The sequence below is a fragment of the Stylophora pistillata genome, chromosome 13 (assembly GCF_964205215.1).
Source record: "Stylophora pistillata chromosome 13, jaStyPist1.2, whole genome shotgun sequence".
NCBI classification, from domain to species: Eukaryota; Metazoa; Cnidaria; class Anthozoa; order Scleractinia; family Pocilloporidae; genus Stylophora; species Stylophora pistillata.
Genome location: NC_142531.1, coordinates 3,538,495 through 3,560,267, shown reverse-complemented (window position 1 = coordinate 3,560,267; position 21,773 = coordinate 3,538,495). Strand labels below are relative to the sequence as shown.

Genomic DNA, 21,773 nt, shown 5'->3' with positions numbered 1-21,773 from the left:
GGCTACATTCATCGTTAGTTGATGGCAATCACCTGTCAGTGACCCTTGATGGGGCCGAAATAGAACAAGTAACCTCTTATAAATTGCTTGGTGTAACACTCGATCAAGATCTTACATTTAGTGACCACATTTCTAGCCTAAAGGCCAAGCTTTCTCAGCGTATTGGTTTATTGAAAAAGATAAAGAGATACCTTCCAATAAAAGAAAGACTCTTATACTATAACGCCTTGATTAAACCTGTCCTTATGTACGGGAGCATGGTTTGGAATATCTGCGACGTTAAAGAACTCCACTGTCTCCTAAGGTTACAGAAAAGGGCTGCCCAAGTAATTCTTGGAGTGGACTCTTATTCTAGAAGTGTTGTAAACTTTAGTAAACTAGGCTGGTTGCCTTTTTTTGATGAAATCAAACTAAATAAGTGTACAATGATTTTTAAGAGCCTTAAAGGCGATGTTCCGATTTACTTCAGAGACTTGCTCAAGACGAACAGTTCTGTACACAATAGGTCTACTAGACATGGCAATTTAAATTTAGTGTGTCCCAAATACCTAAGAAATAACGATGGTGGCAAGGCATTCAGTGTTGACACAGTTAAGTTATGGAACAGCCTTCCCCATGATATCAAAAGTAAGCCTAGTATAAAACTATTCAAAACAGCTGTGAAAAAGCATTTTATAAGCTCATATAAAAACCTGGACAACTTTGAAACGATATTAAGCAATAGCACATTATCTAATTTTAATTTTTTATAAATTAATTTTATCTTTCTGAATATTTTTAATATATCCTGCTATTTCTATCATAGAATTTTGTAATTATTTATATATTTATTTATTTATCAGTTTTTTGTAATGCTGTATAATCTAGTTAGAGGGCCACAGGTTTGTCAGCTTTTCAGCTGTTACGTGTCCCCCTCTATAAATAAAGTCCTTACTTACTTACTTACTTACTTACTAAAATCGCGGGCTAACAACGGCAATTCGGCAGCTGAGGAGGTCCGATCGATCGTCGCATGGACATCTGCTAACCGTATGCAACTAAACTTCAAGAAAACATGGGAGATGCTTCTTAAAGGCAAATCCACTACGGCTTTACCTGCTCCTCTGGTTTCTATAGAGCGTAAACCATGTCTGAAGTTGTTGGGTGTAATTTTTCAATCTGATCCATGTAACTGGAATTTACATTTTGATAATATTATATCAAAAGCCAGTAGTCGTCTGTACATCTTACATGTTTGTAAATTCTATGGACTGCTGCTGGATCATCTTCATCTTCTTTTTATCAGTCTTATTCTACCTATATTTGACATATGCTGTAGAAGTATGGGGCTGCGTGTATTATCATAAGTATCTGAGTCGCATAGACAGGCTGTTCAAGAGAGCTTTTAAGCTTGGTTACTGTAAAGAGCTTTTTTCGATTGAAAATATTATTATTCTAAAAGATAAGAAGTTGTGGGCCAAGATCACCGACAGCGATTTTACAACAGCTTTAGATGACCTTTTGCCACCAGAGCGACCAATGGTTATGTGACGTAAGAGGTGCCATAATTATATTCTCCCGCTTGTTAGAACTGAACGTTTCAAGAGGACTTTTGTTAATAGATGTTTGCTCTCTTATTAGTTAGTCAGTTAGTAATTTAGTTAGTTAATTAGTTTTATACTTGCTGAGTTCATATCATTGTAACTAAACACGTTTGTTGTTTAGAGTGCTTAATAAAGACTTTTCTTATTATTATTATTACTTTATGTTGAAGGCAATCATGGAAGAAGCTAACAGATGTGGAGGTGACTTGGCCAAGCTAAAGGACATTCTTAGCTCCATCCTGCTCATTTGTAAAGTGTTCTACAGTCTTAATTTTCAGGTGATAATAAATGGTTTTGAAGGGACCCTCCTGTTAAAATGGTTTTATTTTGAAAATCTTCCTTCTAAAACGTTTTCATTTGATTAGATCTTTACTTCCTGTAGCGATGGATGTTTACTGGTACTTCAAATCCCTTGTATTCTTATTCTTCATATGCAATAATGAAAGTGAATCTTTGTTTACTAGTACCTTCAAAGTTTACTCTAGATGTTTTTTTTATCTGACTTGTAGAAATGTTATTTCAAATTTTAACTGACTGTTGAAATGAATGTTGCAGGACTTGCCTGAACACTTTGAGGAAAACATGGAAAAGTGGATGAAAAACTTTCTCATTCTTCTAACAACAGACAGCAAGCAGCTACAAGTTGAGGTTATTGTCAGTTGGTTTGTTTCATTTTGTTACAAGACAACAGTGTAATGGAATTGTTCTTTTGGGATACCTCTATTCAGTGCCTACTAACTTTTGAAATGCTGAAACAAAAAGTGGCCTCCATTGGCAGGACAGCTCTATGCAAGGCTCCTACATCACTTTCATTAAATTATAACTTACAAACAGTCAGAGGAATTAGAAATTTTTTCGTTACCTTTAGAGGACCACTACCTCTTGGTGGTCACATCTTTGAATGCACCTGTTGCAGTGATTAGATCCTTATAAAATTGTAGAATGGCGTAGTAGCAAAGAAAATCTAAAATAAACTTGGATTGCCAAAATCGAATAAGATTATAGTGAACTGGAATTCTGTAAGAAGAATAGATGCTTGAGTTTATATCAAATTGTCTAAATTGCAATTGTTATTTATACTGCTCAGAAATCTTTTTAAAAAAAATTACAGAAACAGACAAAATCAACAGACTATCAATTCATATCTTTTTTAATGTAGTAAGGTTTTTTTGTTTAATTGTGTAGGACACAGAGGAAGCTGGTCCATTAGATCTAATTAAGTCACAAATCTGTGACAATGTAGCTTTGTATGCTCAAAAGTATGATGAAGATTTTGAGGTAGGAGAATTTGCTTATTAATGATAAACTAGTTGTTGACTACGTAGTTGTTAAAAGCAATGCTGAAATTACTTCATTTGTCTCGTACTATAATTTCATTGCTTTTTGTGGTGAATAAATGTGATATTATCTGTACTGCTATATCCACAAAGAGACAGACATACAGACAGAAGTCTGACAAAGGGCTGACACTCGAAACATCATCGTTTTAACTCTTTACGGTGCCAATTTACAATTTCAACTTACTTGATATTACTAAATGACCTTGTTACCCCCACCGACACAGCACCACAGTTTCTTTAGAAACTGACCCCTTTATGCAGACAGATGGATTGGCTTAATGCTTTCTCCTAAGATTCTGCACTAGTAAAACCCCTTGTTGTGCCAATTCCTGCAAAGCACTCTTAAAAAATCTCTAAAACAAATATTAAAAATCAAATTATTTTCCATTTAAAAGTACCAAGCTTATAAATTGAGATAATTCCTGTCTTCTACTTTCATTAATTTGTTGCAGAACTACTTGCCAAAGTTTGTGGAAGCTATTTGGAACCTGCTTGTGAGCACGGAGAAAACAGCAAAACATGACATTGTAAGTGTGATTGTCACCAATGAAATTAGTTCAAGCTCTACTTGAAAACTGAATTAAATTAATTGATGTCTGTCAAACCCACAAAAACATGTGCACATTTGATAAGTGTTAATGTAGATAAACAAAGAAAAGAGCATACAGGAGGTATGATAGGCCAAATTTTTTTTCTCACACTTTAAGGGTTTGAGGTGTGGTTGGGTTCAGAGAAGGTGATCTAGGATGCTGAAGTAACCAATGGAATGACATTTGGTAACTGAGTACTTTTTGTTTTGCAGGTTATTAGTAATGCTATTGGATTTTTGGCATCAGCAGCAGAGAGAAATCAATATAAATATCTCTTTGAAAAACAAGAAACCTTAGAAAGTATATGTGCAAATGTTGTTTTACCGAATGTGGAATTTAGAGGTAAATTTTGACTGTATTCTGTGTTGTTTTATAACATTCGTAGTTGTTTTTGCTTTGTTATGTTGGTGGTTTGGTATTGTAGAAATTTATAGGGTAATGATATTTCAGTCTGTGTTTTCTTTGTGATGGAATGTTCAGTATTGGCAGTATTATTAACTTGTCTTTAATTTTCATCAGAGGAAGATGAAGAAGTGTTTGAAGACAATCCAGAAGAGTACATCAGAAGAGACATCGAGGGCTCAGGTTTCAAACAAATTTCGCCTTTTATTCAGAGTGATCTATATTCTATCATTATTATCATACCTTTAATTTCTGTGGTAATTAAAGCTCTAACCCCAGTCCAAAAAAAAGTTTGGTCGTTAAAAATGATTGTGTGTTACTCAACTTCCTATTTTGCCTCTCAGTGTTGGTGTATTGAAGTTACTAAAAAAGAAACTGATTTAAGGGTCTACCCTTTAAGCAGATCTTAGTGAACAAGGAACACCACGAATAAGTGAACTATTCTAATTGAATTGTTGAAAAATTCTAAAGCCTGGGAGGCAAGCCAAGTTGACTAGCAAAGGAAAGGAAAGATTTGAAACTGGGAGCTGCAGTTTTCAAATCAAGAGCACTAAAGCAGTAGTAGTAATTGAAAAAATTCTTACAACAATAAAGTTATATTTACTGCGAGGATCGTGCATCATATGTATCTAATACTGCAGTTCAAAATATATGAACTTCATATATTTCAATGTATCTGATTTATCACTTTCACGGGTTTATTACGAATCAACTTAACGGCCTGCTCCCAGTTGGCTTGTTAGCTCAATTGGTAGAGCGCTGCACTAGTATCGCAGAGGTCAGTGGTTCGAATCCCGTACAGGCCTGATTTTTTTCAGGTCTGATTTTCACTATTGCTTAAATAGCACTATCTACTGCGAGGATCGTGCATCATATATGTAAAGTTATTCGTGTGGATTTTTTTTAGATGTAGACACCAGGCGTCGTGCAGCCTCTGATCTTGTACGTGGACTATGCAAATTCCATGAGCAACGTGTCATTGAAATATTCTCTGGCCATGTTGTGTCTATGCTACAGGTAACAGCATTATACTCTGATTCCTGAGTTTAAAGAATCAACCTAAAACCAAAAACTCTTGTAAGATCCATTGTCTTCAACCTTGAACTTTTAGATCAGAATGTTTGATAAGGCCTTTACCAAGAGAATGTGTGTTTGTAATGAAAGGACTTAGCTGGCCTTGTAAGTTATTTATCAGTCTCAGTAAGAGGTACACGTTTAAGGCTGATGTGATACTGTTATGACTGCCATGGGTGACTAACTCTGACAAGCACGATTTTAACATGGTGTAACGTTGAGCTAATCTGCATGGGGATACTTTCCAGAACATCTCGGCTGCTGCTTACCCACTTTGTCAATTGAAAACCACCACGGTGCAGCAAGTTGCACAATTCATGAACGTGGGCGATAGCAACTATGACTGACGGAAGGGACTTTAAACAGTCGTCCACATAAAAGTTGCGTCTGACAGTATTTATCATGTCACAGGAGAAGTGTTGCTCATTATCATCCGTCGTTTTCCGAAGGATGAACTTGGCACAGGCTGGTGATGACACTGCACCAAAAAGATGAACAGTCATCTGATATTCCGCCAAAGCACGTGATAGGTCACCATCTGGCCACCACAGAAAACGAAGAAATGAACAGTCGCAATTGGGAACTCTCACCTGATGAAACATGGCTTCAATGTCTGCCATAACAGTGATGCACTCCTATGGGAATCTAATAAGGATGCCCAAGAGTGAGTTAGTAAGATCTGGACCTTTTATCAGCTGGTCACTGAGAGAATTTCCTTTGTGATTTGCTGAGCAATTGAAAACCACCCAAATTTTCCTAGGCTTATGTGGGTGGTAAATTCCATGGTGGGGGATGAACCATGTCTTGCCTTTGTAGCTTGCCCCCCTTTGGTGATCAGGTACTCTTTGGGCATATCCTTTGGCTAGAATGTCTTGTATGAAGATCTTGTAGTCACCATGAAACATTGGGTTCTTCTCTAACTTCTCTTTAACAACATGGCACGCTGTTCTGCCTAGACATGGTTGTTTGGAACTGGACATTGCCGATCTTTGAAGGGCAAGACGATCTCATAATGACCATTATTCAACTTTGAGGATTCCTTCATTCTTTCCATAAAACAGTGCTCTTCCTGGGATAACTCCATCTGTTTATCAGCAATTGACTCATTGAAGTCGCGATTGTAGAAATCCTTTACCAGCTGTTGTAGTTCGGTGTCGACTTTGATAAGAAAGCTTGATGCCCGGATGTCATGACGATGTGGAGTCAAGGGGCCAGTAACTGCCCATCCAACGCTTGTACACAAAGCGTAAGGTCCACCACCCTGGCTATGTTTTATCTCTAAGGGATCAAGGACTTCAGGAACATCACATGCTAAAAGTAGACCAACATCCGCATCGTCTCTGTGCAGGTGCACTCCGCTAAGGTTTGGCCATTTGTCCACGTAATCTTAAGTGGGTATGTCTTTACTTGACACTGGTATGCTGGGCCTTGGGAAAATTGTTGGAAGATGGACAAATACATTTTGTCCAAATCAGAAATGGTGAGACCAGTAATGACAAAACTATCCACAAGACTGTCCTTCTTTTCCAATGTAGTTAGAGATTGTGGTTTTTGTACTGTTCGTTCCTAGCTGTCTCATTAAGGCTTCCGTGCAGAACTTTGAGGAACTACCGCTGTCTAAAAAGGCATATGTGACTACTAGAGTTTCCCTTCCTTTATACCAAACTTTCACGGGAACAACGGCCATAGCTGTACTCGAAAAGCTTGCATCGGCCTGGGTTTTCCCATCAGGGTTTACCAATGCATTGTGAACGCGGGTTACTCCCTCGCAAGTCGACCTCGTTTTAGTGGATGGGCTGTTAACGTGCTGACTTCTAGTCACAGAGCTTGTGTGCAGAACCAAGGGATGTCTCCTGATGCAGTTGGGGAAAATGCAGGTTTTCTTTTCTGGGAAATTCCTTACTGTGTGATCATCAAACAGACAACCAAAGCAGAGTTTCTTTTACTTTAAGAATTCTATTGTCTGCATACGGATGGCTTCTTAGGGAACTACAGTTCTCCAAGGTGTGAACTGTGTTGCAATACAGACACGATGGTACTTCTACTGGACGATGTGAATCACGAGGGGTGGCAGTGTTGGCAGGTGCATTCTGGCCTCTGCTTACTTGTGCCGCGAAACTAAGCTCCCCTGGCCTTTTCGTTGCAAATCCTCTCTGTGAACAACTGTCATGCCTATCCAACTTGGGCTTCGAGTCCTCGACAATCCTTCCAAAGATGGGATTAGTGTTGATTCTAGCTTCCTGATCCACGAACTTGACAAAATCTCGGAACTTAACCGATCTAGCCTCATCCTCCATTATGGTAGCGACTGCACGGCGCCATCTTACTCTCGTACTGAAAGGCAGCTTTAGGACCAACCTCCTAATGACGTCTGGCTGTTCGAGCTTAGACAGGTGCACACTCCCCTCCACGGCATTCTTACATCTTGTAAGGAAAAGAGAGAATCGATTCAGTCCAACCCCATCCTCTGCCTTTACTTCAGGCCAACTTGAGGCTTTGTTTTCATACACAGCCACAATATGAAAATCGCCTCCAAATTTCTTCTTCATGAGCCGACGAGCTTCGAGGTATCTGTGATCAGGAGACAGGTACTGGCATGATTTAACAAGCTCCTTTACGTCCCCACTGGTAAACTGCTCGAGGTAGTATAGCCTCTCACTGCTACTCGATGTCTTGGACTCAATAATGTTTTCGAAAGCTCTAATGAAGGGACCGTACTCCTAAAAGTCGCCGTCAAACATACCGTAATTTCCAGCCGTTTACCAGCACCAGCTGATTATTGCATGCAGTGAAAAAAAAAGTCAACAGATTACCTGCACTTTAAAAGCAAAGGAAATTTGTACAATATGCTCTGCGAATTCATGGCCACAAATTTGGGTAAACGATTGTTCAGTGCCATGTTGATTTGTTGATTTCTCAAAAACATCGATATCTCCGGTTCTACTGGGCCTAACAAGTCCCTTAAAACGGGATATTTATTTTCAGCGGAGCCTAGTGTTAACTGGAAATTTGTTACTGATGCACCAGTTATCCTTGGTTTATTTTTGTCACCATCAAGGTTTTGTTTACACGTGTACCGATAGTAATTTGTTCATCACGCAACTAATTTGGCATGAAATAAACTCAAGTCGGCATCATGTTTTCGTGCTGCTTTGTGGCACTTTTGATACAATAAAATTCATCTGAGAGGTGGAAACACAGGTAGGCGAGAATTTTTTTTAATTCGACTGCCAGTAAATTTCAAAATTGTCACATAACCCGCACCTCCCTAATACCCGCAGTGGTGCGTGTTTAAAGCAAAATCAACAGATTACCCGCGGGTAAACAGCCGGAAATTACGGTAGGTACTCTGGGACGAGGAAGTAAACTTTTCCTCTGTTGTGTCACCACCATCTCCATGATCTTATTTTGTTGTTGTTGCAGTACATTCTGGTGCTGGTGTAGCTCCAACATCTCATTGAACACTCTTTTTGCTTGGTGAAGATTCATTTGAGCTATTCAATTCGGAACAGGGACTCTCAGTAGTAATGGCTGGCAGGCGCTGTTGCCATTCCGATGCTTCTGGGCTCAAGGTTGAATGAACTTGCGGGACTGGTAGTGACAAAACTCTGTGTGCGTGGATTTCTGACATGGCAGAATTTGGAGCAACTGCCTGTGGCCTAGACTCTACTGCAACTGACTGTGGATCTAGGTTCACGTTAACCTGATCTGCATCAACTAAACACGGGTCAGAATACAATGGACCAGGAGGGGCCATGCACGGCTTCGGGTCTATTACATTTGCTAAGGCCTGTTCTCTGGCTTGTGACTTGGCAATCTCCGTTTCCAAAGTTAAAATGCCTTTCTTCTTGCTTAAGACGGAACTTTTCTTCTAAAGACTGGCGCTGACTGAAGGCTGCTGCTTCTGCTCTTAACTCTACTACGCGAGCAGCCTCCTTTGCTCTCGCTGTCAGTAGAGATGAGGCACCACTCCTACGTGAAACACTGCTTCTACATGAACCACTACGACTAGAACCCCAAGATACTCTTGATGACTCAAAAGCTGACCGAGAACCAACCTCCAAGGCTGTGCTCTAAGGAAAATTGAATGGAGCCCAGTACTTTAAAACTGTGAATTCCAGGGTGCCCAGCATTTGCTTTGTATGAAAAAACTAAAATTCCTGAGTCGCCTGAGAGCAAAAGTAAGGTGCCAGGGGCCACCAGGTGCTGCTAGACCACAGTCTTGACCTCGCTAATTGAATCTTCTGGATTGACTTGAACATTGAACAAAGTCATCCTTTAGTACAGCTTTGCGATGGAAGGATTCCTGACATCTGGCTATGCAAGTCTCATCATGAATGGATGACAAGTACGGAATGTGTGCTTCTTTAAATTTCTTGAAAGCGACTATAAACTCCATAAATTTAACCTTCACACGGTCAATGTTCTGCACATCCGACAACAAGGCCTGGACTTCGCTTTTCTTGATGGTCACAGTTGAGAGAGCCTGATCTTAAATTCTTGAGATGAAGAAGCTTGCTGTACAGGGCATCTTCATCAAGTACTGACATCTTGACTTGAATACATTTGCTGGACAAATTTTTAGGGGGAGCAGGGTTGGCGTAGTGGTGAGAGCACTCACCTTCCACCAAAGTGTCCTGGGTTTGATTCCCGGACCCGGCATCATAAGTGGATTGAGTTTGTTGATTCTCTACTCTGCTCCGAGAGGTATTTCTCTGGGTACTCCGGTTTTCCCCTCTCCTCCAAAACCATCATCATTTGAATTTATTTAATTTAGAGTTTATTTTCATTTACACACGACCCCACAAGCTGTTCAGCTTTAAACATTATCATGTCTAAATAAAGGTGTTATTATTATTATTATTATTATTATTATATTATTATTTAACTATATTACTGCCACTGACTGTGACTAACTGCGACTAATTTTAACAAGTAAGATTTTAACACAGTGAAACGACACAACACAAAACAACACGGTTAAAACTGCAAATGAAACAGCAAGTGAAAACCTATTATAATATAAACTACACTAAATACCCAAGGAAAGCTACAATGAAAACAACGATGAAAACTGCACAATACAAACTTACATTTGTTGTGAATCCTGCCTAGTGGCGAACAAGCTGCACGAAGCGAAAAGAACGAATATGCAAACTACAGTTGACAAAACTGCACTGGAAAAACTCTACAAACTACGATGAACAATACAGTTTAAATACATGCTACGTTACGTAATGATACAAAGAAAGTGCATGCAAAACTTTACTACAATTAGCACTACTGCACAAGAAACGATAGACAAAAAATAATGCGTAGCGATCTACAACTGTATTTAACTTTTAAAATTGAGATGAAAATGTGAAAGTTTTTACCAAAATAATCACTGAATTGGCTAGGGCACATTTTGAACCCTTTTTAATAAATATTGTTGTACATGAGAAAGCCTTTCCAGGGCTGTAGTCTAGCAGTGCCTGGTGGCCCTTGGTGCATTACTTTTGCTCTTGGGCGACTCAGGAATCTTAGCTTTTTCATAAAAAGCGTATGCTGGGCACCCTGGATTTCACACTTTCAGAGCACTGGGCTCCCTTCAATTTTTCGTAGAGCACAGGCTTGCTTTCCCATAAGCCTGGTGGTTTCTTGAGGTCTCCACCTTCTGCTGCTGTAAGTTTATTTATCATTATTGTAAAAAAAAAAGGCAAATAAATAAATAAATGAAGTGAAATGAAACTTTTTCCTTGACATGTTACAGCTTTATCAAGCAGAGAGTGGGAATAACTGGAAAGCCAAAGATGCTGCAATCTTCCTTGTTACATCACTTGCAAGCAAGAAACAAACTGCTAAGGTAGTAACCTTAATAATAATATATACCCAACAGGGTTTTTGTCAGGCATTCTATTTTGAAGAATTCTTTGCCCTTTTCAAAGTGTTCTCTGCATCCAATATAAGTTTTATCTTAAAGTCTGTGGCTTGTTTCTCATAATTTGCAAAGTTAACCAACAGTGTTGTAAAAGAAGTTCCATTTTGCAATGTAGTTGCATAATTTAACTTTACCTGATAAAAATGCTCTCCCTTTTAGCATGGAACAACACAAGCAAGTGAACTTGTGAATTTGCAGAGCTTTTTTGCTGAACATATTTTGCCAGAGCTACAGATCAAAAATGGCAAGTACCAATAATCCATTTTGTCTTCTGTGTGCTTCAGTTTTTTTGTTTCACAGCATACACAAAATGGGTTGCCAAATCAAATCACCAATTTTTGTGCTACAACCACAATAAGTGGAAGAAAATCCTGCCTTCTTTTTGCTGCAGTTCCACTGATGCAACTGACAGTGGTTAGGATTGTGGAGCTTTACACACCTAACTTCCATTGGTCACATGAACACCTGAGTATGCATGACAAATACCAGTCTTTATGTCATGTCAGCTGTAACTGATGGATTAAATTTAAATCTGTTAGATATGGATAAGTAACAGGTACAATGTTATTGAAAATTCCATTCATTTTCTCCTGTTTTTTTTTTCTCTCTTTTTTTTTAGTTGATGAACATCCAGTACTAAAGGCTGACTCCATCAAATATATTATCATCTTCAGAAATATGGTATGTCTTTTGAAGATAAGTTGCAGAATGTCTCTATCACTTAAAATCCAAGAGGAAAGTCTGAGAGTCTAATCCAGGTTTTGTACCAGGGAGAATACAAACCTGCTATGAATAATTTTCCAGATGCATCAACAAATTAACTGTGATGTAAAAACTCTCCCAACCAGCATTAGTATAAATGCATCTCAATGAGTAATGGGAATTGAAAACGAAAAGGAAAAGAACAGAAAATGGCAGAGTTGTTCCTGCTGTTCAGTACTGTATCTTGTAAAAGAACTTTACATTTATCAATTCCATCTGCATTAATTTTGTTCTTTCAGCTTTCTCCTGAACTAATTGTGGGATGCCTGCCACTCCTTGTGAAGCACCTAAAGGCCAAGAGCCATGTTGTACATAGCTATGCTGCACACTGCCTGGAGAAGATCTTTACACTCAAGAATCCTCAGGGAAAAGCTCTGTATGTTTCATTGTTTTAAATCTACCCATCTACCTTAGAAGGGGCATGTCACCATCTGTCTCTTGGGCAGTCCTTCCAAATCTTCTCCATCTCAAACTATCCTCTTTCTGTTTTTGTTCATTACCACCTTTTTGATTTATTGAAAGAAAATTTCTCCAAAGTCCTCATGTTGAAAGAGCTCCCATTCTGGTGTGAAGCTCTTTTTAAAGAAGTATTGCCAATCTTGTTATATAAATGTTTGAGAGACATGTGTTAACTGGATCTACTTATTTCTTCCTTTTTCTTTTCCCGGTGATGAAATTTTCATTTAATTCAATAAAGAATTAATGGTTACCATGAGAATTGGATCCAAAATTGTTCTTGCAGTTTTATGGTGTTATTTGAGGTTAATCCTGACCCTCAGATTTTGTTACCACTAACTTTTGTTGCTTTGATACCACTGATAATATTCTAAGTGTAAACATTTAAAGCAGCAGACTCTACAGAAGAAAAATTCAGAGCTGTAGAAAATCCTTTTTGGCATTTAGGTGATATATTTTGTTTCCTATGCAGACTTGGAAAGGTTGATGTGCAGCCAAATTTAGAAGAGATGCTATCAAATCTGTTTCATTTGCTGAAAGTCCCAGGCTCACAGGAGAATGAATATGTCATGAAAGGTACCCATTTAATTTGTGGAACATTTGTTAATCTGTTCCACAAACTAAGGCATATTTCTTTGAATCAAGCATTTTGTGGTTGGACTTCCCTGTCCTGTCTTCAAATGGATCATGGGGGCCTCTAAGAACTGATTTGGTTTTGTTCTGTGAGTGGGATCTGTCAGGTTTCTTTTTCCCAAGCTTTTTACTCACAAAATGAATTGACAGGACAAACAATAGCTCGCCTGTCTGTACACGCAATGAGAGCCACCTTACTTGCTGTTTGCACCAGCAAGGACTTGCTGGAAAACGCCTTAATTTTTTCTTCTCAGTACAGGATTAGCTATAGGAGAAAACAGTCAGAATCTTATTTTTTTTGTGTAAATAAAGCAAACTGGCCTGAGATTGTAGTAAGGGGTCTGTAAGTAAGGGAAAGTTTGCTTTATAGCAGATTGTTTTAATTTACTCAAGCAGCAATCCCTAATTGACCAGGGAGAAATGCATGATTTCATATTTTGGGACCAAAATTGTATAGAAACAGTTACATTTTTTTATAATTATTTTTTTTATTTTGCAGCAATTATGAGGTCATTTTCCCTTCTCCAGGAAGCCATCTTACCTTACTATGCTGTGTTAATTGCTGATTTGGCATCTAAACTGGCCCTAGTTAGCAAGGTGAGGATTTACTTTCCAAGAATGATCAGGGTTTAATTTCTCCTTTACTGTGGGCATTAGGATAATTATGCTGGTAGGAAAAGGTTGTGAAACTAGACAGCCATCTCAAGCCGTTCATGTGGGATGCTTGTATTACAGAGACCACAGAGAATTAAAAATGTTTCCATTTGTTTCCTTTGCATTGTTGATAATGTTCAGGGTATTAAAAGATGGATTCTCCCTCCTTCTATTTACAGAACCCAAGCAAACCACAGTTTAATCACTATCTCTTTGAGGCCATCTGCTGTGCTATCAGGTGTGTTAAACAGCTTTTGTTTTGTCTTGTTGTTTCTTCACTAGAAGAGCAAAGTCACAAGGATATTTGTGTACTGAAAAATGAGAACTGATGTAATCACTAATCCTATTTACAATTGACATGTTTGGAAAGTTCTTCATCAATAATAATTGCTAATCAGTTACATAAATCAAAATTAATGCACACCAAACTGATTGTGTAAGAAATACAGCAGATTAAAAGTATTCAATTTCAAATAAATTAAGAATGTGTGTTAATGGCATTTGAACTTATTTAAGTAATTGGCAAATTTTGAGAAAGATAAACCATAATTAGGATATTCCCTAGCATGTACATTTTAGAATTAAAATTCATTACTCGAGGTCATAATGTTATTAATTGGTATCATTTATTTTTATATTAGAGTAATATGCAAAGCAGATCCATCAGCTGTGGCAGGATTTGAGAAAATGCTGTTTCCTGTGGTTCAAGAAATTCTTACAAATGATGTAACAGGTACTAAATGAATGTAGAAGGTTTAAGAGAGATATCAAGTTGTTTCCAAATAAGGAAAAATCCATCTTCTATTTTTTTCAGTTCTGAAATTTTTATTACATCATAAACATTTTTCTTTGCATGAAAAATTTCACAAAAGTCCTGGAAAGGGCATGAAGGTCACATTTTAATCCAGGTTGGCTGCTATTATGCATTTCATTTTACTATTGCTTTTTTTGTTTTGTTACAGAGTTTCTCCCATATGTGTTCCAAGTGTTGTCATTGTTACTGGAAATTCGACATGAAATTTCTGAGCCTTACATGGAGCTGTTTCCTCTTCTTCTCTCAACAGTTCTCTGGGAAAGAAATGGTACAGGAAGTTTGAAAAAGACTTCTTAAAATAGTATTAACAGTTAACCTTGCTTTACCTACACTAAATGTTTTTGCCTCTTAAAACACTTAGCCATGATTTCAGAAGGTAAGTGCAATAAAAGTAATAAGAGAAAAGGGCAACAATCTCCTCAGCAGAAAAGGAGGTCACCATGGCAACAAATCTGCAGTTCAACCCTTAGGCACCTAACAACACAACACCAACAAAGCAGTATTCAGGATGAGTTGATACCCATAAGTAGGGGTGAGGGAGGGAAGGTAGCCAATCAAACTGAGAAAAGCACGAGGCAATGCCCCTGTAAACCTCCCTGTGGTTCCCTGCATCCTAAGTGTAAGCTGTTCATTAACATGAGTTTGACCTTGCTTAAATAACTTTTAGCCTCATTAAAAGATAATATTGTGAATTATCACCATACTTTCATTACCTACAAACAAAGAGAAATTCTTGAACCACAAGACCTGGAAGCTCTCTGACTTAACCAGTCATTTTGGTTATTTTCAGAACTCTCTTTTTTTTTTTTTTTTTTAAGTTTTTCTTAAACATTATCTTAACTCATATACAGTGGATGCATTTTTAAGGTTAAAGGACAACAGAGGTTGTTATGCTGGCCAAAAGTCAATGTGGCATTAGTTTTGTGTATTAAACTGTTATCAACTTGCCTCAAATTGGTTCACCTGCTTTTTCAGGAAACATACCACCACTGGTCCGTTTGCTTCAAGCCTATATTGAAAAGGGAAGCAAAACTATTGTGGAAACAAAGAAAGAGGTAATGCAGAAACTTTTCATTTTTGGCAACAGTAATATAAAGAGTTGCTAGAGACCTAGCTTTACTGGTAGATCAAAACTGACAAATCACAACTACATCACACTACTTGACTGACATACAGCTGTTTACTTGATTTCAGTGGTGAATTCTACCATAGTTGCATGTAAAAAGATGAATCAGTGTCAGACACCAGTTCTTCTCAGGACTACTCTCAGCAAAATGATCAGACTATACTGTTGTTACTCCTGGATTCAAAGTATTTGATCTCCATTTCAAACTCATTATTGCTCAAATGATTCCTTAAAGACTACCAGCCTTGAAAACCATGAAAGGCCAATCATTCATTTTATACGTTATTAAGGAGTAACTGTTGGCTCTACTGACTCATAGTTAACTCCGTATAGATGTAATAGACCATGTGCAAATGATTCTTTAAGTCTGACACTTTCTTTCTTTTTGATGGTTAAGGTCTTGCTGGGAGAATGTTTAACAATAGTCAAAGGACCTTGGCTTATTGTAGTTAGCATTTGAAAAAAAAAAAAAAAGGAAGACAGGATTGTAATGATAGTGTTTTTGTGCCCTTGTAACAGATGGGCATGCTAGGTGTTTTTCAAAAGCTTATTGCATCAAAGAGCAATGATCATGAAGGATTTTATCTGATAGGGAGTATGGTGGATCACTTTGACCCGTAAGTTTGATTCTCTTTTGATTGTTTTCACCTGGATAAGTGATGCATGTAGTTTATGGCTAATTAAGAATTTAGATGTTCTGTTGTTTAATGAATCTGTTTTATTTTGTTACACAGGTCTTCCTTGGTGCCACACATAAAGTCTGTGTTTCTCATCCTATTTCAGAGGTTGCAGAGTTCAAAAACTACCAAATTTGTCAAAGGTATTGCCCATGGAGAACACATGTTTTCTTAGAATTTTGCTGTAAATTGTGGGTGGAGAATTCTCAAATCTAAGATACCTCCTTAGCACCTTGTTTACCCCGATCTGAGTCATCCTTATCAAAATAACATTTTAAAATTATTTCTTGTAGGTTTGCTGGTGTTTTTCTGTCTTTATGCTGCTAAAAGTGGTGGAGAAGCACTGTTGAACACCATAGACTCCATTCAGGAAGGGTAAGGAGGACAAAATTGCAATTATTTACCAGTTATTGGAGGAACAAAACCTGGACTGCAAGATGATGAAAGTGTTTTAACAAAGGAAGAGAGTGTAGTTTGTCATGCACCTGCTGTACCAATTCACAACTTTTGGAACCAAAGATCAGATCTCTAGTTTCCCATTCATATTACTGCACAGATCACTAGCAGGTGTTCAAAGAGAGAAGGAAAAAAAAGTACCCTATATTGGAGTTGATCAGTTACCCAGATGTGTGAGAGTGCTAAGTGCTTGCAAGTTTCATTGAACTGTCTTTCAACAAGGTTTTGTCAAAGCAGCTTCTCACAGAACTTCTTGCTTTTTACTGCCAATTCAACTTGCACTGTATTGTTTGTTTTTTAACGATGAGTGGGTAAAGTTGAAATTTGATTTTTGTATCAGTTGCATTATTAATTGTTATTCAAGATTAATTATGTCTCTATTGCAGACTTTTTGGGAACTTTGTCGAGAAAGTTCTTATCGCTGATGTGCGGAAGGTAAGCCACTACTTGTCTTGGCCATAACACTCCCAGGATCGAAATGCCAATTCTCTACATTGCCTGTCAGACATTTCTAGTTATTTTAGCTCTTAGAATTTGGTGTTTGATTGAACAATCTCCCTTGGTGAATATCTTTCTTTCTGATAATCACCTTAAAGTTTATGCTCAAGATTCACCAATATTGTTAAGGTCTTGTTAGGAATTGAAATGGATAACTCTTTAACTCCCAAGTTCTAAAAGCTAATTTCCTCAGATTTTTGTTTCCTTCTTTTAATAAGGTATACATCCAAACAATATCCCCAGTTTGGTAATTTTCCATTTAACCATTATTGGTATGCATGACAGCTTATTAGAACATGTATAGATAGTTTACATAACAGGTATTCATTTATTACATGAGGACAAATTTTAAGATGAATTTCTCTTTATCTTCTAATTTCTTGATGATATCTAATTAGTATGTATCTAATATGAAGATTGTCTGCTGACACTTGTAGGTATCAGGGAGTTCAGAAAAGAGGATCTGTGCTGTGGGAATAACAAAGCTTCTTACAGATTGTCCTAAATTTCTAGAAACTTATAGCCATTTTTGGTAAGGCCTCTTTGTTATCCTGACTTTAGTTAGGGGTTGTAAACTATGACAATGACAATAACTTTATTTTTGTGTCAGAGTACTTTAGCATACCTGCTAATTTGAGACAGTAACAAAGCAAAAATAAAACCACTGAATGTTAAAAAAATATTTAAAAATATTAAGTTCTAAGATACTTATGCTGAAATACCAATACTATACTATTAAGAAAGATAGAAAATGTCCACATCATACTGTTTGGTTTGAACTCCTTACCAGGGCTGTTAACAAATAATCTAAGGAGAATGTGCTGCCTTTGCTATGACATATGCATATGGTTGGACATTTTAGTCTTCTTGGACAATGATGATAAACCATAGGCTGTCTCCTGCATCTACTCTGTATTAGTTAGCAGGGGATGTTAAAGAACCCACACACTCATCACAAAGAGTAGGAAGTGTAGCTCCTGGTGTTGTGGTCTGGCCATGTCACTGTTTATACAGGCCCCATTTAAACCAGCTTTAAGCTGAACTGGGCCAGCCTGTCTAAATAGGGCAAAATCTAAAAATACAAATACAATGCAATTGTTCAAAACACTGCAGCACGTCTTATTACCAGATCTAAACAATATGATCACATCAAATCTGCTCTTCAAACACTACACTGGCTGCCAGTTGAATCACGTATAATGTTTAAAGTTATTCTTATTACTTTTAAGATTCTACATGGACATTCTCCAGCCTATTTGTTGTCCCTGTTACAAGAATATCATCCACCACCTACTCTACATTCATCTTCCAAATCACTTCTTACTGTCCCCACTATAAATTCTGTGACATACGGTGAATGTGCATTCTCCTTCTGTGCGCCTACATTATGGAATACTCTTCCTGATTCTCTTAAATCTGCAACTTCTTTTTCATCTTTTAAATCTGCCCTTAAAACATTCTTATTCTGGAAATTTTATTTTTGGTATTGTGAAACACCACAGGTTTTTATCCTATTTAACTTTATTTTTGTTAGTGTAGTTACTACTGACTGTTCATTGTTATATTTTATTTTCATTATGCTATGTAAGCGCATACACCGAATCGAAATATGGCATCCAATTTGAATTGCTATTGTTCTGGACTTACTAGCCTCTCACATGTGATAATCCTTTTGTGTTTCCACATGAAGACGAGGCTAGTAAGTCCAAAACAATGGTAATTCAAATTGGATGCCATATTTCAATTCGGTGAATTGAGGTTCTTAAATGTGCTCATAAAAACCTTACTATAATTATTATTATTATTATTATTATTGTTATTATTATTATTGTTATTATTATTATTGTTATTATTGTTATTATTATTATTGTTATTATTATTATAATTGTTATTATTATTATTGTTATTATTATTATTATTATTGTTATTATTATTATTGTCTACTCTTCAGCAACACATGTGTGTCAACCTCCAAATTAAAGTATATTATTTGCACAACCTCTCTGGAAATCCTTTTGATGAGTACAGAATCTACACCAGAGACATTTCCATAGTACATATACTAATTTAATTCTAAAAATTTATTGCAATCATTTTTCTTATTTTAGGATCCCATTGTTACAAGTTTTGATTGAATTCTTTGAGTTACCTGAAGATGATTCAATCCCTGATGATGAGCACTTTATAGAAATTGAAGACACACCAGGTAGAGAGCTGTTAAAATTGACTGTGGAACATCCCAGGAGACTAATAATGATAATAAACATAATAATAATAATAAACATAATAATAATAATAAACATAATAATAATAATAAACATAATAATAATAATTAACATAATAATAATAATAATAATAAACAGTTTTTAACGTGGAGAAACACTTAGCTAGAAGCTAGTTTACAGGTTTTCCACCAAACAACTGTAACAAATATTTCAAATTGAAAATAACATTATTAAGAATCCCAACTGGCCGAAGGCAAACCAGTTGGTTATATTGCAAGCATGGCCGAGGATTTGAAACTCGGGGCTACCGTGAAACAAATCCAGGTAGTGGCCAGGGCGGGACTTGAACCCAGTAGCGGCAGATCGCAAGTCCGACTTGCTGACCACTCAACCACGCTGCCTTGTACTAAGTATTTGGGTCTCGAGAAACTTGGATTCTCACAGAATTGTACATTCTCATTCTGAAGGGCTTTGAGTGGTCACCAAAAAATGTTGTATTCTTAAACATAAACTTTGCCGAATCATGTTTACTGTAGGTGCTCTCAAGCAATATGTTGTTCGACACTTGGTCAATAGTCAGTTGATAGTTATCTGATACACAGTCGATACTCGGTCAATAGTCGACTATCGACTGATACATCAACTGATATATGGGCCAAGAGCATCTGTAGTAAACACGATCCACTCATCCTTGTTAATATTTCAGCATGCTTAGTAGCTTTTGTTGTATGCATGTGTTCTTTTCCATCAGTTTTAGCAGTCAAGCAAAGAGAATCCCCTGCCAATAATTAATCTAAGGTAGTTTCAGTTTAAACATGCAAATTTTTATGTGATCTTAGGTGCAGAAGATAGCAATTCAAAAGAAAAACTTATTTCTGTTAAGATAGTAGATGTTGTTTAATTCTCCACAGGCTATCAGACAGCTTACTCGCAACTGGCATTTGCGGGAAAGAAGGAGAGAGACCCATTTTCTGGTATGATTCCCGATGCTAAAGTCTTCCTTGCACAGTCACTGCAGAAACTAGCATCAAGACACCCTGGAAAGGTATGATAAAGATAAAGACAAGAATGCAGCTTATGCTGCATTGACTCCTGGTTCAATGTTTTTATTCCTGTATTTATTTACATATTTGAATTTTGTCAATTCTTACAGATAAACACCAAGATCACATCTGAGCTTCATGCAGATGCACAGGGATTCCTGCAGAAATATCTTCAAGAAGCTGGTGTCAGCCTGGGATGAACAAGATCTCCTGCTGTTCCACATTTGATATGAAACCAAGAAAAAGAAAAAAACACTAGAAAAGGTTAATTTACATTATGATCATAGGATGGTAAGAAATTTGTTCAGAAGTGTAACTGCATTTCTTTAGCTTTACTGAGATTCAAATAGTTGGTAGCAACTTTAGAGGTGGTAAATACTATCTAAGCTGATATTTCCAAGCCAACAGAGGTTGTGGGGTTATGTGGGCCTTCTGGAAGTTACAAATTACCAAAACAATTTTTGTCCTACATCACCCAAAAAAAAATTATATGAAAACTATCGAACTATCTAATAATTTTAAGAAACTTCCCAAAATCCTCTAAGTCATCTAATTCAGTGTAGTACCTTGACAAAACTACACATTGACAATCCTTGGTTTACACTGTGTCAATCTGTAAAAAGTGATGTTTTTCTTCTAGATTGTTTAGATATGGATATGTTAAGGACAGACTAAATTTTGAGATAAACAAATTGAAGTTATATTGTACTACCAGCAGACAGGCTTGTTATGCCAGAAACCATGATTGGTTTAGTTACCGATAACTCTCATGGTGACTGGTTTTCAATCATTCCTGGGTTCCATTTCAATTCTGAGGAATTAAGTTGGAATATCCAGCTGGTTTGCCATATGTGTAAGATGGAAGTTTTGACTATGTATAGTTATGATATGTTATCTTGAACGTGTACTGTACAGCTAACATAGATATTTGTGATAATAAAAAGCTTTGTGTCATCAAACTTATGTTCTAGGGTGACATTTGAACTAGTTTCTTTAATCAGGTTCACACATGCCACTAGTGTGGAGAGGGGTTTCTTGGTGTTGTAGATAAGATAATGTTTAGCTATTGCTTTGTGATGTGGTTATTGATCAAGGGTCCAAAGTTGATCAATTTTGTCGAACAGCCCTGGGAATTACAAAGAAACTAGCTTACAGTGCAGTTATAAATAGGTCTAGGATCTTCCCCTTTTCTCTCCCTTTCTCGTATTTCTTGCCTACCATATATTTTCATGTGAGATATGAAGGGAGGGGGTAGGGATAGTGTCCCAGATTCTATATCAAGATGTCTGTATGTGAGCCCTGTTTCAGTCATTGTGTTGGATACTTGGGTAAGAGACTCTAGTTACTGTGACCATAGACAGAAATGGGTTCCAAAAAACTACCAGTGAGGGACATAAAAAAAAAGACTCCCATCCAGAAGGAATAGTGAGTAACGTACTGGTCAATGTCTACCAATAACAGGCCACCACTGTAGAATTTTGTAATTTCTGACGTACACCTGTACAATTTTCCATTTAAAG

At 37.1% G+C, this 21,773-nt stretch overlaps 1 protein-coding gene across 1 annotated transcript in view; it reads left to right on the top strand.

The window, feature by feature from the left end:
• The window catches only part of LOC111339077 (exportin-2), a 30,904-nt gene extending 9,692 nt beyond the window's left edge, over positions 1-21,212 (top strand). Inside the window, exons 8-32 of the mRNA XM_022945658.2 lie at positions 1,754-1,861; positions 2,139-2,231; positions 2,769-2,861; positions 3,376-3,450; positions 3,726-3,855; positions 4,033-4,098; positions 4,823-4,932; positions 10,742-10,834; positions 11,069-11,153; positions 11,529-11,590; positions 11,911-12,047; positions 12,600-12,703; positions 13,260-13,357; positions 13,594-13,652; positions 14,056-14,147; positions 14,377-14,496; positions 15,204-15,283; positions 15,874-15,971; positions 16,089-16,174; positions 16,325-16,406; positions 16,874-16,922; positions 17,423-17,517; positions 19,094-19,191; positions 20,122-20,255; positions 20,364-21,212. Of these exons, the coding sequence (XP_022801393.2) occupies positions 1,754-1,861; positions 2,139-2,231; positions 2,769-2,861; positions 3,376-3,450; positions 3,726-3,855; positions 4,033-4,098; positions 4,823-4,932; positions 10,742-10,834; positions 11,069-11,153; positions 11,529-11,590; positions 11,911-12,047; positions 12,600-12,703; positions 13,260-13,357; positions 13,594-13,652; positions 14,056-14,147; positions 14,377-14,496; positions 15,204-15,283; positions 15,874-15,971; positions 16,089-16,174; positions 16,325-16,406; positions 16,874-16,922; positions 17,423-17,517; positions 19,094-19,191; positions 20,122-20,255; positions 20,364-20,453 (2,337 nt within the window). The 3' untranslated portion in view covers positions 20,454-21,212. The remainder of the gene's footprint in view (positions 1-1,753; positions 1,862-2,138; positions 2,232-2,768; positions 2,862-3,375; positions 3,451-3,725; positions 3,856-4,032; positions 4,099-4,822; positions 4,933-10,741; positions 10,835-11,068; positions 11,154-11,528; positions 11,591-11,910; positions 12,048-12,599; positions 12,704-13,259; positions 13,358-13,593; positions 13,653-14,055; positions 14,148-14,376; positions 14,497-15,203; positions 15,284-15,873; positions 15,972-16,088; positions 16,175-16,324; positions 16,407-16,873; positions 16,923-17,422; positions 17,518-19,093; positions 19,192-20,121; positions 20,256-20,363) is intronic.
• The last annotated feature ends 561 nt before the right edge of the window (positions 21,213-21,773 follow it).